The sequence below is a fragment of the Suricata suricatta genome, chromosome 15 (genome assembly GCF_006229205.1).
Source record: "Suricata suricatta isolate VVHF042 chromosome 15, meerkat_22Aug2017_6uvM2_HiC, whole genome shotgun sequence".
NCBI lineage: Eukaryota > Metazoa > Chordata > Mammalia > Carnivora > Herpestidae > Suricata > Suricata suricatta.
Window position 1 is genome coordinate 76,238,350 of NC_043714.1, and position 19,917 is coordinate 76,258,266.

The 19,917-nt window shown below is 64.9% G+C and overlaps 2 protein-coding genes across 2 annotated transcripts in view; one reads left to right on the forward strand and one right to left on the reverse strand.

Annotated features, from left to right (window-relative positions):
- PTP4A3 (protein tyrosine phosphatase 4A3) overlaps positions 1-4,970 on the forward strand; it is a 7,102-nt gene extending 2,132 nt beyond the window's left edge. The window contains exons 2-5 of the mRNA XM_029923900.1: positions 1,030-1,122; positions 2,633-2,763; positions 3,278-3,352; positions 4,372-4,970. Of these exons, the coding sequence (XP_029779760.1) occupies positions 1,030-1,122; positions 2,633-2,763; positions 3,278-3,352; positions 4,372-4,489 (417 nt within the window). The 3' untranslated portion in view covers positions 4,490-4,970. The remainder of the gene's footprint in view (positions 1-1,029; positions 1,123-2,632; positions 2,764-3,277; positions 3,353-4,371) is intronic.
- Positions 4,971-7,689: 2,719 nt separating this feature from the next.
- Positions 7,690-19,917, reverse strand: part of LOC115278864 (maestro heat-like repeat family member 5) — a 56,684-nt gene continuing 44,456 nt past the window's right edge. Inside the window, 10 exon segments of the mRNA XM_029923336.1 lie at positions 7,690-7,916; positions 8,264-8,338; positions 8,576-8,678; positions 8,918-9,040; positions 9,566-9,721; positions 10,286-10,462; positions 14,169-14,312; positions 15,051-15,165; positions 15,559-15,696; positions 19,067-19,230. Coding sequence (XP_029779196.1) covers positions 7,816-7,916; positions 8,264-8,338; positions 8,576-8,678; positions 8,918-9,040; positions 9,566-9,721; positions 10,286-10,462; positions 14,169-14,312; positions 15,051-15,165; positions 15,559-15,696; positions 19,067-19,230 — 1,296 coding nt within the window. The 3' untranslated portion in view covers positions 7,690-7,815.

Here is a 19,917-nt window from a genome sequence, read left to right on the forward strand (position 1 = left end):
CCAGAGTGTGACCAGGGTCAGGGCCCAGCGTGTTACCAGGGCCAGGGACCAGAGTGTTACCAGGGCCAGGGACCAGAGTGTGACCAGGGTCAGGGCTCAGAGTGTGACTGGGGCAAGGGCCGTCTGTGATGAGGGTCAGGGCTCAACCCTGGGCCGGGTGGCAGCACCCTTTGCCGGCACGCACAGAGGAACCCGGCGGTAACCCTCGGCCTCAGGGCCCCGCCCGCCTCCCTGTGCCCGCATTCTCAGAATAGCTGTCTTGCCCTCACTGTGTCCAGTGTCCCTCCTTCATGATGAGCAAGGGCTAGCTGATGAGACCGCACCACTCCCAGAATAGCTCTGGAGCAGGTGTGTGGGAGTAGCCCCCAAATGCGGCCCGGTGACCCCCCCCCCAGCCTGGCTGTCGGCTGCCCTGACCTTTCCTCGGCTAGCCCGGGGCTTCCCCGCTGGCGCGTGTGGGCCGCTCCCTCCCGGTGGCCGCTGAGCGGGCGCCTGCCCCGTGCACTGTGAGGCACCGCCTGCTGAGGCCGCCCCTCGAGACTCTGCGGGCCGTCCCCCGTGTGGGGTCCGGCAGTGCCCTCAACTGGACCCGTCCATGAGGGCAACTCAGAGTGGGGACCGTGCAGGGCCACACGCAGGCCACAGTGTCCCGTCCCTGCTTGGGGACCCAGGAGCTTCGTCTAGAGAATGCTGGAAGGTGGGGGGTGGTCCTGAGCTCCCAGGCTGAGGGCAGGAATGTGCCGGAGGCAGGCTCGTGGCTGGCTAGCCACGATCGTAATGAGGGTAGGTGGGGACACACTGTCCGCACTGGGTGGGCCCAGGGACCCTCCTCCGGAGCATCAGGAAAGCCTTTTCCACCCACAGCAAGCCATGGGGCCTGAAAGGCCATGCCTGGTTGTTACTCTTGGCATCAGCCTTTCGGTTTTGTGGGGGGAGGGGACCCTGCCCTGCCCTGCCCTGGGGGCCCCGGACAGGTCGTACCCACTGCTGAGCCCCAGCCCGGCCTGCCTTCGCCTCCCTCCCTGCCAGGACCTGAAGAAGTACGGGGCCACCACCGTGGTGCGCGTGTGTGAAGTGACCTACGACAAGGCGCCTCTGGAGAAGGACGGTATCACCGTGGTGGTGAGGGCCTGGGGCTCGGGGGGTGGCGCTGTGAGCTTGGACCCCCTTACCGTGATGCAGGCCCATGGGCCTCGCTACGTGCCGCCTGCCACCCCCGGGGGCGTGCTGGCGCCTGGGCCACGTGCTGTTGGGCACGTGTCTAGAGGCCAATGGGACCACTTGGCAGGAGCCTGTGCCTGTGCATGCCCTCAGCCATGGCTCATGTCACCGGACCCTCCCCGGGACTGGGCTGCCAGGCACCGCCCCCCATCACTGCATGGCAGCCCCCGCGTGGGGCTCTGAATGGGTAAACTGAGGCTCAGGTCAGTTGTTGTCTGAGGCCACAGCCAGAAGGTGCCAGAGCTGGGGCCACTTGGCGGGGAAGCACCTTCCTGATAGCACCCCACCCCCGCCAGGTGCTGGGGCGCGGCCCCCACAACCTTGTGGCCAGGACGAGGTCTCACTGTGCAGGGGTCCGAGCAGGGCGGGATGACCGGGCCCCAGGGGCTCTGTGCTGCCTCCTTCCTGTCTGGGGCCCCTGGGGGCTCACCTCAGGCTTGCCGGTGTGTCCGTGGGCCACGTGTGGGGAGGCGGGTGGGGCGGGTGCCCCGGGGCGGTCCCTGGGGGAGCAGTCCGAGGAGGCTGTGGGGAGGGGCGCCTTGGGGGCTGTTTCCTTGGTCCCCTGGCCCCAGGGACCCAGTCCAGGCACAGGAAGGAGGGGCCGTGCTGCCACATGCCTGTGGGCCGGGCCACTGGTTTATGGAGCGTCCTCTAAGGCAGGGCTGCCCAAGGCAATGGGTGGCGGGGTGGGGACAGCCCTGAGTCCGGGAGGCCTTGGCCAGCTCAGCACCGGAGGACCCCTTAGTTAGCAGCTTTCCCTCAGCGGGTTGCCTCCCCCTCTGCCTCCAGGGAGCCCACTCGGATTCATCCCCTCTGCCCCGCGGAAATCGCCTTTACTGGGACCTAAGTAACCCCGTCTTCACGGCAGTGCCCTGGGCTGGGCCCTAACTTGGCAGGCTCGCCCACCTCTCCCAGGGCCCTCGGGGGGTGGGCGGCACAGCTCCATTTTCAAAACCAAATGAGTCCCCGAAAGTCTGGACAGGGCCCAGCTGGAACTGTTCTGGAATCCAGCTTCCAAAACAGTCTCTCACCGCTCCGCCCGTCTTCCCTCCCTCCCGTGACTGGGCTGGGGGCTGGGAATGTGAAGAGGCACCTGTCAGGCATTGTAGTCTCCGCCCCTTGGGCCTGCCCACCCAGAGTCCCTCAGGCTGGCGAGGGTCAGGGTGTGACCCTAGAACCACCGTGAGGGCTGGGGGGCAGGGGACACAGGGCTGACCGTGCTCGTGAAAGGGAAGGGTGGGGTGTGCAGGGAAGGCTTCCTGGAGTAGGGGACATCCTCCTGGAGCAGGGAGGCTGGGGAGCCCCTCAGTGGGGACTGCCTGCCGGGCCAACTTTCTGCCCTCGTGGGGCCACGCTGTGCTTCCCAGAGTGGCGGCCTGTCCCTCCGGCCTCACGGTGCTGCTCTCTGCAGGACTGGCCCTTTGACGACGGGGCGCCGCCCCCTGGGAAAGTGGTGGAGGACTGGCTGAGCCTGCTGAAGGCCAAGTTCTGCGATGACCCTGGCAGCTGTGTGGCCGTTCACTGCGTGGCCGGCCTGGGACGGTGAGCGGCCGGGGCAGGGCGGGGCTCACCGGATGTGGGCATCCTGAGGTGTGCCTTGATCTGGAACGTGGGTGCTGGGCCCCACGCAGGGTGGGAGCCCCTCCCCAAGTCTGACCCCGCCCCGCTGCTGGGTTGCAACTTAGTCCGGGTACTCGAGCGGGAAGGAGCTGAGCTGCCACCCCCGCCCAGATCCAAAGACCCTTCCCCCGACAGCCCCGTGTGAGCTGGCCATCGTGGCCTGGGCAGGGGACCCCCAGTGTCACGGCGAGAACTGGCAAGCCGGTTGATGGCGTCTATCAGGCCCCCATCACAGGCCAGAGGCTTTGATCTCTCTCTGGCTCTCAGGGGAGCCTGAGGCTCAGAGAAGGTGCTCAGCCCATCTGGGACTGCACAGCAAGTGTGAGGGCTGAGCTGTGTCTGTGCCACCACTGGGGAGCCTGAGCACCGTGTTGGTGGGTGTGAAGGGGAGGGGCGGGGGTGCCAAGGCGTGACCCCGCCCTGCATCCGCCCCCAGCGCTCCGGTCCTTGTGGCACTGGCCCTCATCGAGAGCGGGATGAAGTATGAAGATGCCATCCAGTTCATCCGCCAGTGAGTGGCTGGTGGGGTTGGGGGTGGGGGCGGAAGCCAGATGGTGGATGTTTGGGGGTCTGGGTTAGGGGGTCCTTGTTCTGCTCTCCCCGCCCTGGCCGGCAGGCACTCCTGACCCCTGGCCACCTGTGACCTCAGGGATGCTCTCCGCCGCACTCAGCCTCATTCTGTGGTTCCAACGCGTTTGTGAGGGCCCCGCCGCCGGGCCGCCTGCCCCCGTGGGGGCCTGTCCCTGTGTGCGGCCCCTAGAGCTGGGGCTGTGGGGTGAGGGGTGGCCCCTGGCCCTGTGGTCCTCGGCTGTGTGACTGTGGACAGGCCGCGGCACCCGGCAGGTCCAAAGCCCAGCGGCTCAGCGCAGCTTAGACTCGGCCTGCACGTATGGGGCCCTTGGACATGCTTACGTGGGAGCTCTGCTCGGGGACCCTGGGTCCCCAGTGGGGCAGCCCTTCTCCAGTGGTGCCCGTCTCAGGGCCAGAGGGGTTCCAGAAGCTTTGCCTGCCGTCTCCTCCACCCCTTTCTGTTGGCCAGAGCAAGTCCGTGGGAGGGTGGGGACGGATACTTCCTGAAGTGCCTGATGGCAGCCTTAGGGGCCCCCCACCCCCTGCCACCTGTCACCTGAGGCCCTCCCTCCCTCCCTGGCTGCAGAGCTGCCTGGGCACCACCCTGTGGCCCTGTAGGAGCCTGTGCCTGGGGCTGGGGTGGTACCGGCTAAGCCAGGACACCTTGGGAGGGTGCGCACCATGCGGGGACGGGGTTTGGGAGCTAGCCTGGAGGAGGTGACCGCCAGGCGAGGTGAAGACCGGCAGCAGTGACAGCAGGTACTGGAAGGGTGACTTCAGCACTGGGAACAGCCCAGGGAATGGGCCCAGAGGTGAGGGGAGCTCTGCCTAGAGCTCCCTGGGGCTGGGCAGGTGCTGAGTGTGCCCCCCGACCCCAGCCCTGTCCCGTCCCCCCGGGACCCCGGGGCTGGGCAGGGGCTGAGCGTGCCCCCCGACCCCAGCCCTGTCTTGTCCCCCCAGGAAGCGGCGTGGAGCCATCAACAGCAAACAGCTCACCTACCTGGAGAAATACCGGCCTAAGCAGAGACTGCGGTTCAAAGAGCCACATGCGCACAAGACCAAGTGCTGCGTCATGTAGCCCAGGGGCTTCGAGCAGGGGCTCCGGTCCCGGCACCTCGGCACCCCCATGTGCACTGGGCCCTGCGTGCCCTCTGCCGTCTGTTCCTCCCCGTGTCTCCGTCTGCCCGTGTCCGCCACTCAGCGGACCTGCCCTTCCCTTTGCCTCCAGGCTCTGTGTCTCTGCGTCTGGACCCCACAGCCTGTGTCTCTCTGTGTCTCTGCCTCTCCCGAGTCTGATGTCTCTCTCTTCCTGTCTCTGTGCCTGCCGCTCTCTATCTCTCCGAGGCTTGGCTGGGGCACCCCCGGCCCGGCCCTCCCGCACTGTCTGCTGGGCAGCTTTCCTCTCAGGCTCATTTGTTAGGGGGCAGGTGAATTTTTTAGCCACTGGGCCTGACCCCTACTCCGTCCTGACCTGTTCTTGGCACTTTCAGTTATTGGGTCTGGAGGCTGTCAGATGTCCTGGACACCCGAAGGCAATAAAAAAGGACTCTGTGGCTGTGTGCGCGTGGAGAGTGGGGTGCTGGCCGGGCGGGGTGGACGGGGTGGGGGGGCCTTGGAGACCGGGTGGAGCCCAGGGAGGCCGCTGCTCACCACCTGACCCTGAGGCCTTCCTGTGGGCTGCGCTGGGCTCCCCCTGGTGTCAGCGCCGCGTCCCTGCTCTCCCTGGATTTGGGGCAGGGGACGTCCTGATCCCAAGAGCGAGCACCTCTCTAATGTGGCCTGTGTGGGGCCCTGCCCAGTTGCCTTGCCTGCAGGACAGGAGGGGGCTCACTCGGTAATTCCTCAGGGCCCGTGCCCACTGGGGCGGCGGCTCCTGCCCTCACCAGATGCCCTTATTTCAGCCTCGGAAGCCCGGATGGCTCAGGTGCAGGGATGCACCATGCCCTCAGCGCAGGGTGGGAAGAGGAGGCCAGGGGGACCCTGGTGAGTCTGAGTGTACAAGAGGGGGAGGTCCCAGAGCTGGGGGCCAGTGCTGCCTGGCTGAGGAAAGGGGCGTGGCCAGAGGAAGGGGCGGGGCTGGCTTGGCTGGCTGGTGGGGAGTGGGGCAGGGGGGTCTGTGCCAGAGCTCCTCCCCGCAGACACCGCCTGTGGATGCCACCCAGAGGCTTTCCCTGATGACATTTCTCCCAGCTGCTGGGACCCAGTGCCGTCTCAGGGGTCGCAGCCCCGGGCCGGGCATCCAGGCCACTCTGTACCTGTGTCTGCTTGTCCTGACACTCCCTCCATCCCACTCGGGGCTGGGCCCCTGGGGACGGGCCTACCTAGCTGTCCGGGGCTCACCCCTTGTCTTTTTCCAAGGGAGGAGGCACCCCGGGAAGGGCAATGTCAGGGCCTTGGCACAGGTACCCCCTGCCTGGGCCTATTCCACTAGTACTTGAACAACAGGCCGGGGCGGGGGGGTCTGGGACCTGCTCCTTCCTCAGGAACCAGGCGTGTGGCCAGCAGGGACACAGTGGGCCTGTGTCCCCGTCCCTCAGTCCCCCCACCGGCCTGGCCGTGAACTGTTACCACTGGTGCCACTAATAGGGCACCGCCTGTGTGCCCGCTCAGTACAGCCCAGCCACCCTGCTCGGGAGGGACCCTCCCGGCCCAGACTCCAGGCTTGTCTGTCACGTCACTGTCGGCTCCAGGAGCCCACCGGGCCCAGACCCACCAGCTCCAAGCTCTCTTTCCCTGCAGGTAACTTCCCAGAGGAGGGTGTGCAGGAGGTTTGCCTGCCCGCTGCCAGCAGCGCCCAGAAGCTGATGTGTGAGCCCAGGGAAGCCCTCCCTTTTAGGGGAGATTGTGCCCATGCCTGGAGACCACACCCAGCAGGCTACACTGAGGGGACCCTGTGAACCCGCTCCTTGGTCCCAAAGGAGCACATCCCCTACGCCAGCCAGGGGGTTGGAGGACTCAGGGAGATCCGTGCACAGGATAGGAGTTGGGAAAGGGCAGAACGACCCAGAGTCGCTCCTCGGGGGCTTTATTCAGACATGGACAGAAGGGTAGGCTGGGGGCCGCAGACCCCAGCCCTCTCTGGGCCCCGGGGCCCCAGCTCTACCAAATGAAACACATCCAAGAAGGCTAGTAAATGCGTGCCCCAGGAGGGTCGCTGTAGTTTTCTGACCCACCATCCAAGTTTCGGGGCCTCTGTGCCAGCCCTGTGCAGCCGCAGGGCATCCCTGCCCCAAGGGGCTTACAGTCTGGGGGGGGGTCGGGTGAGACAACCTGGAGTTTAGTGTAAGGGAGTGGCGGCTCGTGCTCAGGGTGGGCTGGGGAGGGGCTGAGAAGGGGGCTCCCTCTGGCAGGGACATGCAGGCTCGTCCTTGAAGGATGGGGCAGTGTGGGGGCCCCGGGTGGGAGAGGGTGGGGAAGGTGTTCTGGGGGGAAGAAGCTTCCTGAGCAAAAGTGTGGAGGTGGTCAGTGTGCGCACTTGGGAGACAAGGTGGGTGGGAAGCCGGCTGGTCGAGTGGGGGTCCCGAGAGACAGCCTAGGACTCAGGCCCCAGGGGGCACTTCGGCAGACCGGGGAGAGGCCCATCGGCCCACTTCACGTGTGGGAACACCAAGGCTGAGAAGGGAGGGCCTGGATGAGGCTCAGGTGGGTCTCCAGGTGGCTGCATGGGAGATGGGGGTCCTTGCTGGAGAGGACTGCCTTTGGACTCAGTCCTGCAAGGGATCCAGGGAGGAAGGTCTTTCTACCCATTTTACAGATGGAAAAGTTGAGGCAGAGAGAGCCAGGACCCTTGCCTCAGGCCACACAGCTCATCCAGGGTCTGCTGGGAAGGTCTGGCTGTGACCCAGCCCTGACTGGGTCACGGTGGAGGGAGACTTTGAGACACCTGGACTGAAGGAGACCAGCCAAGGGGCCATTTCCCTACTGGCAGCTCCTCAGTGACCATAAATCTCCAAACCAGAGACAAACTGAAGACTCGGGGGTTGGGGGCACCTTGGCAAATGGCTCCATTCCACTGTGGCTGCCCTTGGAGAGCCTTCTCGGTACCCAGGACCCTGGCGGGCCATGGCTTGGGCTCTGGTCAGGTGGAGTCCACCTGACTTCCACAAGCTCATTCGCAGGACCCTGCATGGACTTCACAGTTTGTCTCTGGGAGACCTGGTCTGCGCCCTCTACTCTAGGCCTGTCCCTGTCCTCTGGTCTTGCCAGTGTTCCTTGGGCTTGCCTCGGTCCTCTGGCGCCACAAGATGGCGGGCAGGGAGCCGACAGGTGTGAGGCTTCTTTGTTGAATCTATATTTTTCTTTGAAATGGAAAAATCTTATGCAATCAAGCTTTGTGCGGTGGGGCAGGGCTGACCAGTTTGGTGGGCACAGGGGAGGAGGAGGCTTCTGGAGGGCTTCTGGAGGTCACTTCGGTTTGGCGGCCACCACCTCCCGAAGGAAAGACAGTTGCTTGGTGGCAAATTCCCGGATGCTGGGCTCTGGGTCTTTTTTGAAATCTTCAAAAGCTCCAGGGGAGGAGAGACAAGTCAGAAGTGCCCTGGAGTCCTGCCCCCAGTCCTGCCCAGGTGGAGGGAGCCCGGTCCCACGCTCACTGAGAGCAGCCCCTCATTCTAGCATGGGTGGGGGGATGCAGGACAACACCTGGACCCACCCCCTCTGCCTCTCAGCCCCACCTATGCCTTGCCCCTCACTTCTGGGTGCCCACCCACAGCCTTACTTTATTGGAGCCTCAGGTGGAGTGAGGGCGTGAGCCCCATCCCACAAGTGCCCGTCTCCACCTCCGGAGGCGGGGTGGGAGGTGAGGGCGGGGGGTGTGGTGTCGGAGTTGGGGGGGGGGACAAGGGATGCTTACTGCAGAGCAGCAGGCTAGTGTTGGCGCTGTTCATCATCTGGGACACGGCCTGGGGGTGGTAGCAGATGGTGTACCCTGCGGGACGGATCGGGGAGCCGGCCAGTGGAAGGGGGCTTGCTGGTGGGGGAGGCTCAGACCCTCTCCTGCCCCTCTGGGGCCCCTCACCCACCACCTCTCCTCTCTTGCCAGCAGACCCTGAGCTGCACTTGCTGTAGCTGGGTAGGTGCTGGCGGCGGGACCAGGGCAGGTGAGATTCAGGATGCCCAGGCAGGGCAGGCAGGAGGGGCCCAGAGCCCAGCCGCCCCTGCTCACCGATGAAGAGCACAGCCCAGGTCTTGATGTGGTGGTGGCGGCTGTGCAGGTAGATGAGAGCCTGCGCCACGTGGATGCTGAACTCCTGCTGGCTGTGGGTCACCTGGCCGGAGGACAGCGTGCCCTGCTTGCTGGACCGACCGGTCCAGAGCCCCACCCAGCTCAGTCCCGCCAGCCCCGGGGCTGCGTGTGGGGTGAGAAATACGACCCCGCCTCCTTCCACGAACCCAGGTCCCGCCTCCCTGCCCCGCCCGCCCCGCCCAGTACCACGCCCTCATCCAGGCCCCACCCAATGCCCCGCCCCCTCTCCGCGCCCAGGTCTGGCGCGCTCCTGGCCCTCACCAGGCAGGACCAGAGGAAGTGGCGGGCGCTGAGGCCCCTCTCCCAGGCCAGCGCGCAGAAGAGGGTGTGCCGAGGCCGCCAGCGGAGCAGCACCGAGCAGCGGTACAGGGCGAACTTGGCCTGCTGTGGGGACAGCAGAGAGAAGTCACCTGCTTCCGGGCCATCTGGGCTGGAGATGTGTCTCCCCCAGACCACAAGCTTCCGTCCTTCCCCGCTGTACTCCCAGCCCACCCTTGGCCTCTGGGGCAGCCCCCACTCCGGCCTCAGTGCCTGGCCCCCAGCTGGGCCCAAGGCAATTTTCCCATTCATTTTGGAAGCTGCCATTTGATGCCTCTCCGTCCGGGAGGCCGCACTGCGTCTCACCGGCCTCAGCACGGGGCACGGCGGGCACATAGGAAAGCCTGGCCATTGCACCAAGTCGGTGAACAACCGGAGCGCCCACCATGTGTCGGGCGTGGGGACTCAGTGGGGATGGAACAGGCCGGGGCCTGCCCACACGGGGGCGCAGCTGTACGCATGCACGTGAGTGCGCGCGCGTGCCCACGCAGGGGCGGACCTCGGTCATGGACGTGAGAGCAAGGCTGCCCCCTACTGCCACGGGTGGACCCTCAGCCCCACCAAGGGGAGAGCCCGTCAGCAGGTACTGACCGCGACGACGGCCGGACAGCGGTCCTGCAGGTGCAGGAGCAGGGGCACCAAGCTCTGGTGCACCTGGGTGCGCAGGCCGCTCAGCTCCTTGTCTGTCAAGGCTGCCACCAGGTTCCCGAACAGCACCATGGCCGCCGCCCGCATCCCGTCCCGCTCCTGCAAGGCGGGGGCTCAGAGCCACGGCCAAACCTGCCTGGGGCCCCCACCCTGTGGAGTGATGGGGCTCAGGTCCCTCACCGGGCTCTGGGGCCCCTTGGCACGGCCCCTCTCAGACAGGCCCCCTCGTGGGTCCCAGGCCCTCCACCAGGACCTGAAATCATTTCTCCCTCATATCGCACCCTGACCACCCAAGTGTCACGAAAGTGGTGTGTGTGAGGAGGCAGGGTTTATCCCCCTAGTTCCCCAGTGAAGGGAGACAGTCTCTTTGAGCCTGGCGGCTTTTCTGGAAGGTGGGGAAGGTGCAGCAGGTGGGGCTGGAGGGGGGCGATGCTCTTCCAGCCTCGTGGAGAAGGGGCCGAGCGCCCCCTGGCGGCCAGAGGGCTCCGTGCGGTCCAGGTGCGCCGAGTGCATACCCAGATGTCCCCCGGGTCTCCTCTCCCCAGCCCCCAGGCCAGCGGGCAGAAGGGCAGCCGGGGTCCCCCTGCCTTTGAGAAGCAGAGGGAGGGACAGGAGGGGGGGCATAAGCAGGGCATGTACCCGCCTCTGCCAGGGCACACTCACGTCGTCGAAAAAGGAGCGGGCGCTGACGGCGACCTGGAGGCTTTGAGTGGCCATGCCGTTTGTGCCCAGGCGGTGCAGCACGTCCGACACGGTGCCCATGAGCTGCACGGCCACCTGCTCGCTGCTCTGGAAGAGGCCATTGAGAAAGGCTGGCAGCTGTCCGCGGAGCAGGCTTCCCTGGGGAGGCATGGGGGCCGGTGGGAGGGAGCCAGGACTGAGGGCTCCTGCACCCACCCCAGCCCCACGGGTTGGACCTGGAACAATCTCAGGCCCCCCTCCGCTGCCCTTCCCCAGCCCCCAGCCCGGCCTGTGTGCCTGCACTGGCCTTGCATATCCGCCCGGCCTCATGCCCCTGCCTCTGCTGGGACCCCCCCTGGTCTGCCCGCCAGGAGCTGTGTGGTCCCAGACAGGGTTTCGCTCTCTGAGGGGGTCCTCCCGGGGTGCCAGGGTATTAACCCTGTGCTAGGTGGCTCCCAGCTCCTTCTTTCTCCTGTCGCCATGCTGGCCACAAGGCCCCCCGTCGAGTCCTGGAGACCACACTTCCCTTCCTCTGCCTCACCAGCCTTCGCCCCCATTCCTCGCCTCCCTGTGAGTCAGCCAGGAAGGGCCTGGGGCCAGGACGAGACAGGTGCACACAGACTGAGGTCAGGGTTCTCCATGTCACAGGGAACTCGGGTGCCCAGAAGGTGGTCTGGACCCTCTCCATTACGACACCCCTTCCCACTTGCACACTACTTTAAACAAGACCCCAAGCATTCTCGGCCGGTTCCGTCTGCGCCTCCTGTTGGCCTGGTGCCCGCGAATTGTCCAGATGAGTGGTTGGAGAGCAGCGCGCTGGCAAACGGATGTGTCCTGCCCTTGGGCCCTCATCAGTGACAGTGTGAAAAGCAGGGGGATTTTTACAATTTTAAAACAAGTTTTCGGGGGCATCTGGGTGGCTCAGTTGCTTGAGCGTCCAGCTTTGGCTCAGGTCAGGATCTCACGGTTGGTGGGTTCGAGCCCTGCGTCGGGCTCTGTGCTGACAGGTCAGAGCCTGGAGCTGCTTCAGATTCTGTGTTACAGAAGTTTGAGTAGGATCAGAGGAAGTGTCGCCGAGGAGGTTACAACTGAGGAAATCCTTACAAACGAGCTGGACGTGCATTCCAGCAAAGGGAGCAGCATGTGCAAAGGTCCTGAGGCAGGAGCTTGCCTACCCTGTTTGTGAGCAGAGGAGAGACTGATTCACATCCTCACAGGAGGCTGACTGCTGGCTGCTGCGTGAGCCTACACTGGAAAGGAGACGGGCAGCCATTGGGACTGGGGGGGGTGCAGTGGCCTGGGGAAGACGCTGGTGGCTTCAGTGAGGGCGGTATTGCAGCGGGAGAGCCGGTGGACCCTGGGCTTGCCTGGGATTTCCTGATTGCCTGGCTGGCCCACAGTTTGGGGCCCCCATCAGCTGAGATGAAGGTTTCAGGAGGTGCCTGATTGTGGGGGTGACCTAGAGTTAGCTGTGGACATGCTGAGTTTGAGGTATGGACTGGGGTGTGAGCAGAGGGTCAAGGCTGGAGTTCAGGTCAGGGCTGGGATGTGGATCTGGGGGCGGTCGGCCTGTAGATGGTACTTGAAGATTGGAGGGGGCCAGCAAGGGAGCGGCGAAGGCAGCGGGGGAGAGGAGAAGCAGTCCTGGGGTGCCCCCCAGTGCGGGGCCAGGGCAGGGGGAGAGACCAGGGAAGGGGCCACCCATGACTGGGAGGGAAACCGAGTGAGCGAGTCGTCCTGGACCAAGTGGCTGTAAAAGTCACTCGGCCCGTGTGCCGAGGGGCCCAGGGAGGGGTCCCCGGCGGGAGGTCTCAGGGCACCTGCACATGAGTGCCCGGAGGCTGGCAGCGGGGCTGGGGGTGCCGCCTGGAGGGCTCCCCGCCTTACTCCACGGCAGCTAGATAGTTCATTAACTTTTGTGTTCCTGGCGCCTTCGCACAAACTCCAGCGAGCACAAAGCCCTGCTGCTAGGAGGGTCCCTGCCGTCCAGGATGTGGACGCCCCCTCCGCCTCCCTGCAGCTCAGGGCGGCCGCCTGGCCCCCAGACTGGAGCACCTGTGGGTCGTGCCCTCAAAGGGGAGGATGCGCACAGGTGGCTGGAGAGGGGAAGGTGGTGGCCGAGGAGACCCTCCCGTGAGGGGAGTGCCCGGGGCAGGGGTGCTGGCAAATGAGGAGGAGCAGACTAGGATGGCCGCACCCCTGGAGAGATACACGCACACCACCCCGTTCACGCTGTGGTTAGCTTGGGTCCGGTGCACGTGTTACACTTCTGGCCTCCTGGCACACGTGCCACTACCTGGCGGGTGTAATTTGTGTCTGACGGTAGGCAGGGGTGGCTGCGAAGGGGCGCAGCAGCAAGTGGGAACCGTCCCGTGGGGTAGTGAGCGCCGGTGTCCCTCAGCCCCAGGCCCCGTTCCATCCCCACCTGGGTCAGCCTGTGCTGTCCCCACACCAGCCAGCCTCCTTGGCTCGCCACGCTCTGGGTCTGCCTATCCCCCCAGCCCCACTGTGGCCACCAGCCGTGCCCCACTTGGAACCACGCCCCTTCCCCAGCCCTGGCCGTCCTGGTCTGGCAGTCCTTCTGTCTGTCTTCTCCATTCCCCACAGGTCCCACCTGGGGCGGGGCACCGAGGAGGCACACGGACACATCCTACTGACGGCCTGTAGGGACATCTGGGGACTGGTGTGTGGATGACTGACCACTGACCCACTGACTGACTGGCTGAGTGAATGGAGGAATGATAGAGCAAATCGGAATAACGGAGTAAGCAAATCATATATAAAGAGTGAACAAAAGAAATAATGAAAGAATGTATCATAGATGAAGGGCCCAAGGAGTAAATGGATGGGTGGATGGATGGATGGATGGATGGGTGGATGGATGGATGGATGGGTGGATGGATGGGTGGATGGATGGATGGGTGGGTGGATGGTGGGTGGATGGGTAGATGAGTGGATGGATGGTGGATGGATGGGTGGATGGTGGATGGATAGATGGGCAGATGGGTGAATGTGGATGGACGGATGGTGGACGGATGGGTAGATGGGGGGATGGATGAGTGTAGACAGCATCTTTCTCTAAGTTGACATTTCCACTCTCAAGAGCCACCAGCAGGTCCCACAAAGAGTGCCGGGATGAAAGGCCACAGCTCATGACAGCAAATGTCTGGAGAGGAACCCGGTGCCACATACACGTGGACTTAGCATGGCACTCACTTCTGTCTCACAGGTGTGGACACTGACTCTCGCCCAGAGAGCTGGAAAAACGTGCCGGCTAGAAAGTGCTGGAATGAGCACAGGATGGGCCTGGCATCCTGGTGTGCCACCTGGGCACTTAACCACTGCACGGCCCGCTGGGAACCCACAGCGGGGGCCACGTCAGGCATCCGGGCCAGAGCCAGGAGCTGAGGGGGGGCCTTCTCTCCCCATCTTTGCTGATGCCTCACCGTTCACTGTGGGAGTGGGCTGCCAGTGATGGTGGGGAGGGCGGGAGTCAGCAGGGGATGGGAGGCCCTATCTCTGTGATTCTTGGGGGCAGGCTCCCCCGACGGGGTCCCCCTAGGCACCTGTCATCAGCAGCAGGACTGTCTCGCCAGGTGTGGAGGATACAGTGTTCTCAGCGAGCAGACGCTATACCCCTCCCACAACCCTGCCCAGGGGCCTGTCACCACCTCACTCTACCAATGAGGAAACGGAGGCTCAGGAAGGTGAAGTCATGTGTCCCCAGCCCCACCACTGGGAGGGTCAGAGCCAGGACTCCAGCCCACAAGGGCTGTCTACACTTCGTGCACCCAGTGGCCCTGGGGGTGTGTGTGTGTGTGTGTTTGCGCGCAGACGCCAGCTCTGATCCCCCTTAGGCCCTTACCTTCTCTGGGTGGAAAAGAATGTTTCCGAGGCCCTTCAGGCTCAACACACGGACCTCAGGGCTGGGGTCTCCAAGGCTTCGGGCCAGCACGATCCGGGTGGCCTGTCTGGGGAGCACCTCCAGGAGCTCGGGGCTGTAGAGGAACTGGCGGCCCCCAAGCGCAGGCAGTCAGGGGCCCGTGGGAGCCTCTGCATGTGTCTGGAAGGGGGGCTCTAGGACCAGGGTCCGGCAGGGGTTTTAGGGAGGGGAGGGCCAGCACCCCCTGGGTATCTTGGTTAAGGAGTATTTGAATTCTACTTCCAGGCTGGTTCAATTCTTCCATGTTTAGCTGGGGAGGCCCAGAGAGGGCAGGGGTCTTGCCTTATTTCACACAGCAAGACTGGGGCCAGTGGCCTAGCTCATGGGACCCCTGGGGCCAGAGTCCCGTGGAGGGTGGCGTGGACATCCCTGCTGGTGGGTGGGCGGGGAGAGGCACCAGGCTGAGGTCTGTTAATGGAGACGTTGCCCAGCCCCCTGCCGTGGCCCCACCTCAGCTGCGAAGTCTGCCACACCCAGCGCCAGTCTTGTTCTAACCTGTGCCCTTTTGGCTTCAGAGCCCCAGGGGGGACCTGAGCCCAGCTCTGCCTGGCCCATCAGCTCTGCAGGGGTAGGGCAGGGCGGGATGGGTGGGGCAACAAGTTGGCCCAGGGCACTGACGGCGGCCGCTGTGTGGGGGACCTGGCTTGGGCTGTGGACCGCCCTGGAGACGGGAGAGGGAGGGAGCGTGTGTGAGGGGCCCGTCTGGGTGGCCCTCCGCCCACAAAAGGTCCTGATGGGGCACTGGGGCAGCAGGAGGAGGGGGCTGCATCCCAGGGGCTCCCACCTCCCTGCCCAGGCCGATACCTCAGTGAGGACAAGGATGGCTGCCTTCCGCTCCCCCTCCTCCTCGCTCTGCAGGGCGGCCAGCAGCTGCCCCATCACCGCCTTGATGTGCCCGCAGGGGATCTGAACCATGGCTCTGGGGCAAAGGGAGCGGGCTCGGCCTGGTGTCTGCCCTCCCACGGCTCCCCGGCCTGGCCCTGCCTGGCTGGGCACCCATTTCTCTGAGCGTTGTGTCCCTCTGTACGCACTGGCTGCTTGCTGGGTTCCAGGCCTGGGCTGAGCCTACGAGAGACAGAGGAGCAGGCCCCTAGGCGGCCTCCGGCAGGGGCAGGGCTGGGGGAAGGGGCCTGAATCCACAGGCCCCCAGGGTGTGCATGTGAGTGGGGGGAGAAGGAAGGGGCAGGGTGGGGGGCGGTAAGGGCACCGCCTTCCGTGCTCCAAGGCCATGTGCGTGCACGTGGGCCGGGTGTGCTCCCTGGACCGGGAGTGCCCCGGCCCCGCCCCGGCCCCGCCCCCACCCTGCTCCTACCTGGCTAGGAGACGCACGCCCTGCGGGTAGGTGCGGGTGCTGGCGAAGAGTTTCCAGGCGTCCTGCAGCTCCATGTGGGCAAAGTCCCACCAGTGCCCCGTGCTGGACAGCAGACTCTTCAGTGCCTCCAGCGACGTGCTACGGGGACAGAGTGCGTCACCGGCCAGCCCCGCCCCGGCGAGGGTGCCTCACTGCCCTGGACAGAAAAGCACCCTCTCGCTCCAGCCTGGGCTCAGGGCCCCAGGGGCCTGGAGGCCTCCCTGGGGACGAGCTGTGCCTGGGGAGGGGGCAGCATGAGGCCATTTGGACCCTGGGGCTGTGCTCTAGGGTCAGTTGCTGGGGTCAGAGGCTGGAGGGCACCCTCTCCAGGAGGGAGGGTCTGGGATCAGATGGTGTGCGGTCAGGGTGAGGACGTGCATCACGTCCCTGGTTGGCTCTCCAAGGCTGCAGCTCGGGGACGGGGCTGGAGGGCGCCTCGGAGATTCGAGGTCTCCCAAGTCACAGGTGCAGACGGTCCCGGGGGAGCCCTGAAGGGGTGGTGCCCTTTAAATGTGGGGCCAAGAATACAGAGGGCACTGCAGGGAGGAGGGGGTTCGGGGTGCGGGGTCACAGAAGCCCAGACGAGTGTCCAGTCGGCACTTCCGACTCCCCCCTGCCTTCAGAGGACATAGAGAAACCAGGTTCCAAGGGCCGCACACGCGCGTGCACTCAGACCGTTCTCCAGACACACAGCCGGGCAGGGTCACGTGCTTGAGATCCGGTGCCCTGTCCTGGTGACCCGGCCTGGCCAGGGGCCTGGCTCCCAGCCTGCACAGTGACGGCTCGGGCACAGGCCCAGGGCTGTCCAGGCACCGCAGGCAGGACTCGGGGCGAGGGCCCAGGAAGGCAGGTCCGGCTGTCCCCATCCCTCCCCCCCTCCCCCCTGCGCCTTGTCACATGTGTCCTGACCCTGAATGACAGGTAGAATCACCCTGGATGCCTGAGCGAGCTCCCAGAATGATGTTGTCAGCGTGGACTGAGCTCGATTCGGAGCAGATTTGTGAAACCAAGTGTCATGGATGGAATTCCCAGTGACATCCACCCCAACACCAGCTGGCTTGACATGTTGTCCCAAATGTGCCATTTTCCAGGTCACTGGGCTCAGCCAGAGTGATGACAGTTTCAGAAGGCGGGGACTTCAGGGCAGAGTAGCACTTTGTCCCTTCTGTGATGACTCTTGAAAGCTTCTGGTCCTGGTGCACCTTGGACATGACCCTACAGGACTGCGTGTCCCAGCAGCCGCAGCAGGGGCTTCTGGGAACCTGGCGTTGGGCTGACTTGGCATCCCCGGGTGAACCGGCACACCCTGCAAGGCCCGAAGCCGGGGCGGTGGTCCTGTCCCCTCCCTGGAGGCGGCCAGACTGCCCTCCCCTCTTCCCTCTGCTCCTGACTTTTCCTTCAGCTTTCAGTTGTTGGAGTGCACACACAACGTAAAATTTCGCCTTAGCCCACTTAGCGTGTACGGCTGCCCGGAGTTCAGTACATTTCTCTGCGTCCAGCTCCGGGAACTCTGCGCCTCCCCAGCCCCTGGCGCCCCGTGTGCTCTCTGTGCCAGGACATGGCGGCTCCCGGGTCCCGTGGCGGCGGGGGGACCAGGCAGGTGTCCTGTGACGGGCGCGTATCACCCAGCGCCTGTCCCTGGGGATCACGCTCACGGTAGCCGGTGTCAGGACATCCTTCCTTTGTACAGCACTGTGTGGACCAACCACATTTTCTTTGTCTGTCTGTCTTGGCTCCTGAGAAGGCTACTGTGGCCGCGGGAGAGCGGGCCCCGGGGTCCCTGCTGGGGGTCCCCGCCCTGCTGCGGGCTTGCTGGACCACATGGGATTCTGTGTTTTGGGGACCCGCCACACTCTTTTCTTCAGGTGCCGCCTGCCACCAGGCTCCGCCACCTTAGCCGTGCGCACAGACGGGCTGAGGCGAGTAGGGAGGGGGCAGGGAGTAGGACCTTGTCTTGGAGAAGGCGGTTGGGAACACGCAGGAAGTGAGCAGGTCTAGGGGAAGAGTGAGGCAGTCACTCGCTGCATCTGAGGAGCAGTGGGGGCCTCTGAGGCTGGAGCAGAGGGTGGGAGTGGGGGGTGTGTGACAGGAAATGAGGTCCTGGAGGCCGCAACAGGGAGCCAGAGAGAGAGCGGCCTCTGGGTCACCGCAAGGATCTGGCTCTTTCGGAATTGAGTGGGGAGAGGCAGGTGGCGGGGGGCCTTGGACATGTTGAGTGGGGGCTGGGCTGTGGTGTGGGGGGCAGGTGGGTAGGGAAGGCAGGAGGCGGGACAGGGGGCTGGACCCGAGCGGGCAGGGGTAAGGCTGGGGGGGCGCAGGCGGATGGAGACGGCTCACCGCGGCCCCCTCCTAGCCCTCCTACGTCCGTTCTGGGAGGAGAAGATTTTATTAGCTTATTAGGGAAGATTCATGCATTTTGCATGGTTGATGTGAGTAAAAAAAGAGCTTAATGCACATTCGAATTCAGAAGCAAACAAGAAGAACTGACATTTTTTTCAGGGATGCGCCTTGGGGAGAGCTGTTAAAACTGACAAATTACGTGAAACACATCATAATACAAACAAACGAAAAGCGTCGGTCCTGGAGGTTTTCTGAGACTCGCTTGCTGGATTTCTCGGGACACGACCCGGCGCGAGGATGGGCGAGGCAGCCGGCCGCACGGTGGCCGGGCGCAGGGGGGCGCGGACCCTCCTACAGGGCCCCGGGGACCCCGAGGGGCATCTGCCATCAGCGACTGCAGGGGGGAGGGGGGACGGCCCCGTCATCCCACTGCTCTCCCTCACCAACTCAGGGCATTCTGTGCGGCTGCGGGAAAGCCTCTGACCGTCTCTGAGCCTCTGTACAATGGGGGAGGCCACCAAACATCTCAGCGAACCCTCGCAAGGACCCCGTTCCGGGAAGGGGGCCCTGGTGCCGGCAGGCAGCAGTGCTGTCCCGTCACCGAGCAGGCCTGCAGCCCTGCGACCCTCGGGTAGCAAGTAAAGCGGCCACATGCCTGCCCTGAGCCCCTCCGTGCTGCCGGCGGCGCTGGCCGTGCGTGTCTGGGGGTTGAACTCCCCCCACCCCAAAACTCTGTCCCTGTCCTAAACCGCATACCCGTGAATGTGATCTTATTTGGAAACAGGATCTTTGCAGATGGAATGGAGTCAGGATGAGGTGAGGCGGCCCTAATCCATCATGACTGGTGTCCTCTTGGTGGGGGCAGGGGGAGGGACGAAGCCAGAGCCACCCAGCGGGGCCACCAGGTGACGCGGGAGCAGCGGTGCCGGGAGAGGAAGAGGCAGGAAGCGTCCTCCCCTACAGGCTGCAGAGGCAGCCCGGCCCTGCCGACACCTTGAACTTGGACCCTGGCCTCCAGAACTGACGGTAGGTGCCTGGTGCTGTGGGGTGCGCCCCTGCTCTCCCAGCCCCGGGAAGTTAGTGTCTTTGCCTCATCCCTGCAGGTGGAGCCTGAGCCCCCCACCCTTACCTCTGTGGGCTGGACGTGGCCGTCCGCTGGGGCCCCTCAGGCAGGTGCAGCTCCAAGACATAGTACATCTGGGTGAGGAGGGCCAGGAGGAGTTCGGGGTAGGCCTCCTGCACCGCCTTCTTGAACTCGTGGGCAGACTGCAGCTCTTTCAGCAAGTTCATGGCCTGGCAGGGTGGCAGGGGGCACGCTGCAGTTCCTGAGCGTCCTCAACAACCGCCCCTCCCTGTCCCAGCCTCCTGGGCCAGGGCCACGTCTCGGAGCTGTCCCTCCGGGGGCCCTGGCCCTCCTGGCTCCCTCCCCGGACCCAGCGCTTCTGGGGACGCTCCCCAGGCCTCCCGTCTACCATCCCCTCTGCAGCCCTGGCGGCGAGGCTGGGGATGCACAGCCCTGGAAGGCAGAGCCACCAGATGGCGGCCTGAGGCTCCCCGTGCCCATTGGAGCATTTGGTCCAGAATGTTCTTGCGGTGGGGGGACAGCTCTGAGCAGTCGTGACAAAGGGAGGCCAGGGCTCAGGGTGTGGAGGGACACAGACAAGACCGCCTTGCTGACCCCGCTGGGTGGCTTCCGGCAGGGAGGGCGTTAAGGAGAAGGGCGGGGGCCGCCCGGACACAGGGTGGGCTTCTGCTCTGCGGCGGTGATAGGTGGCTCCGAGCGCAGCCGGCAGCTTGTTTGGGGACTCTGGGGGGGAGGGGCACCTGTGGGCGCAGAGCTGCTGCTCAGGGGGCTTTCGGGGGGGGGGGGCTGTGTCCCAGGGGAAGCACCAGGGCGGGGCCGCAGCTGCGGCCTGGTCAGAGCCAGCTGAGGGGGACTGGGCGGCCGGGCCAGGAAGGGGGCTCCTGCCCCCGCGCCTG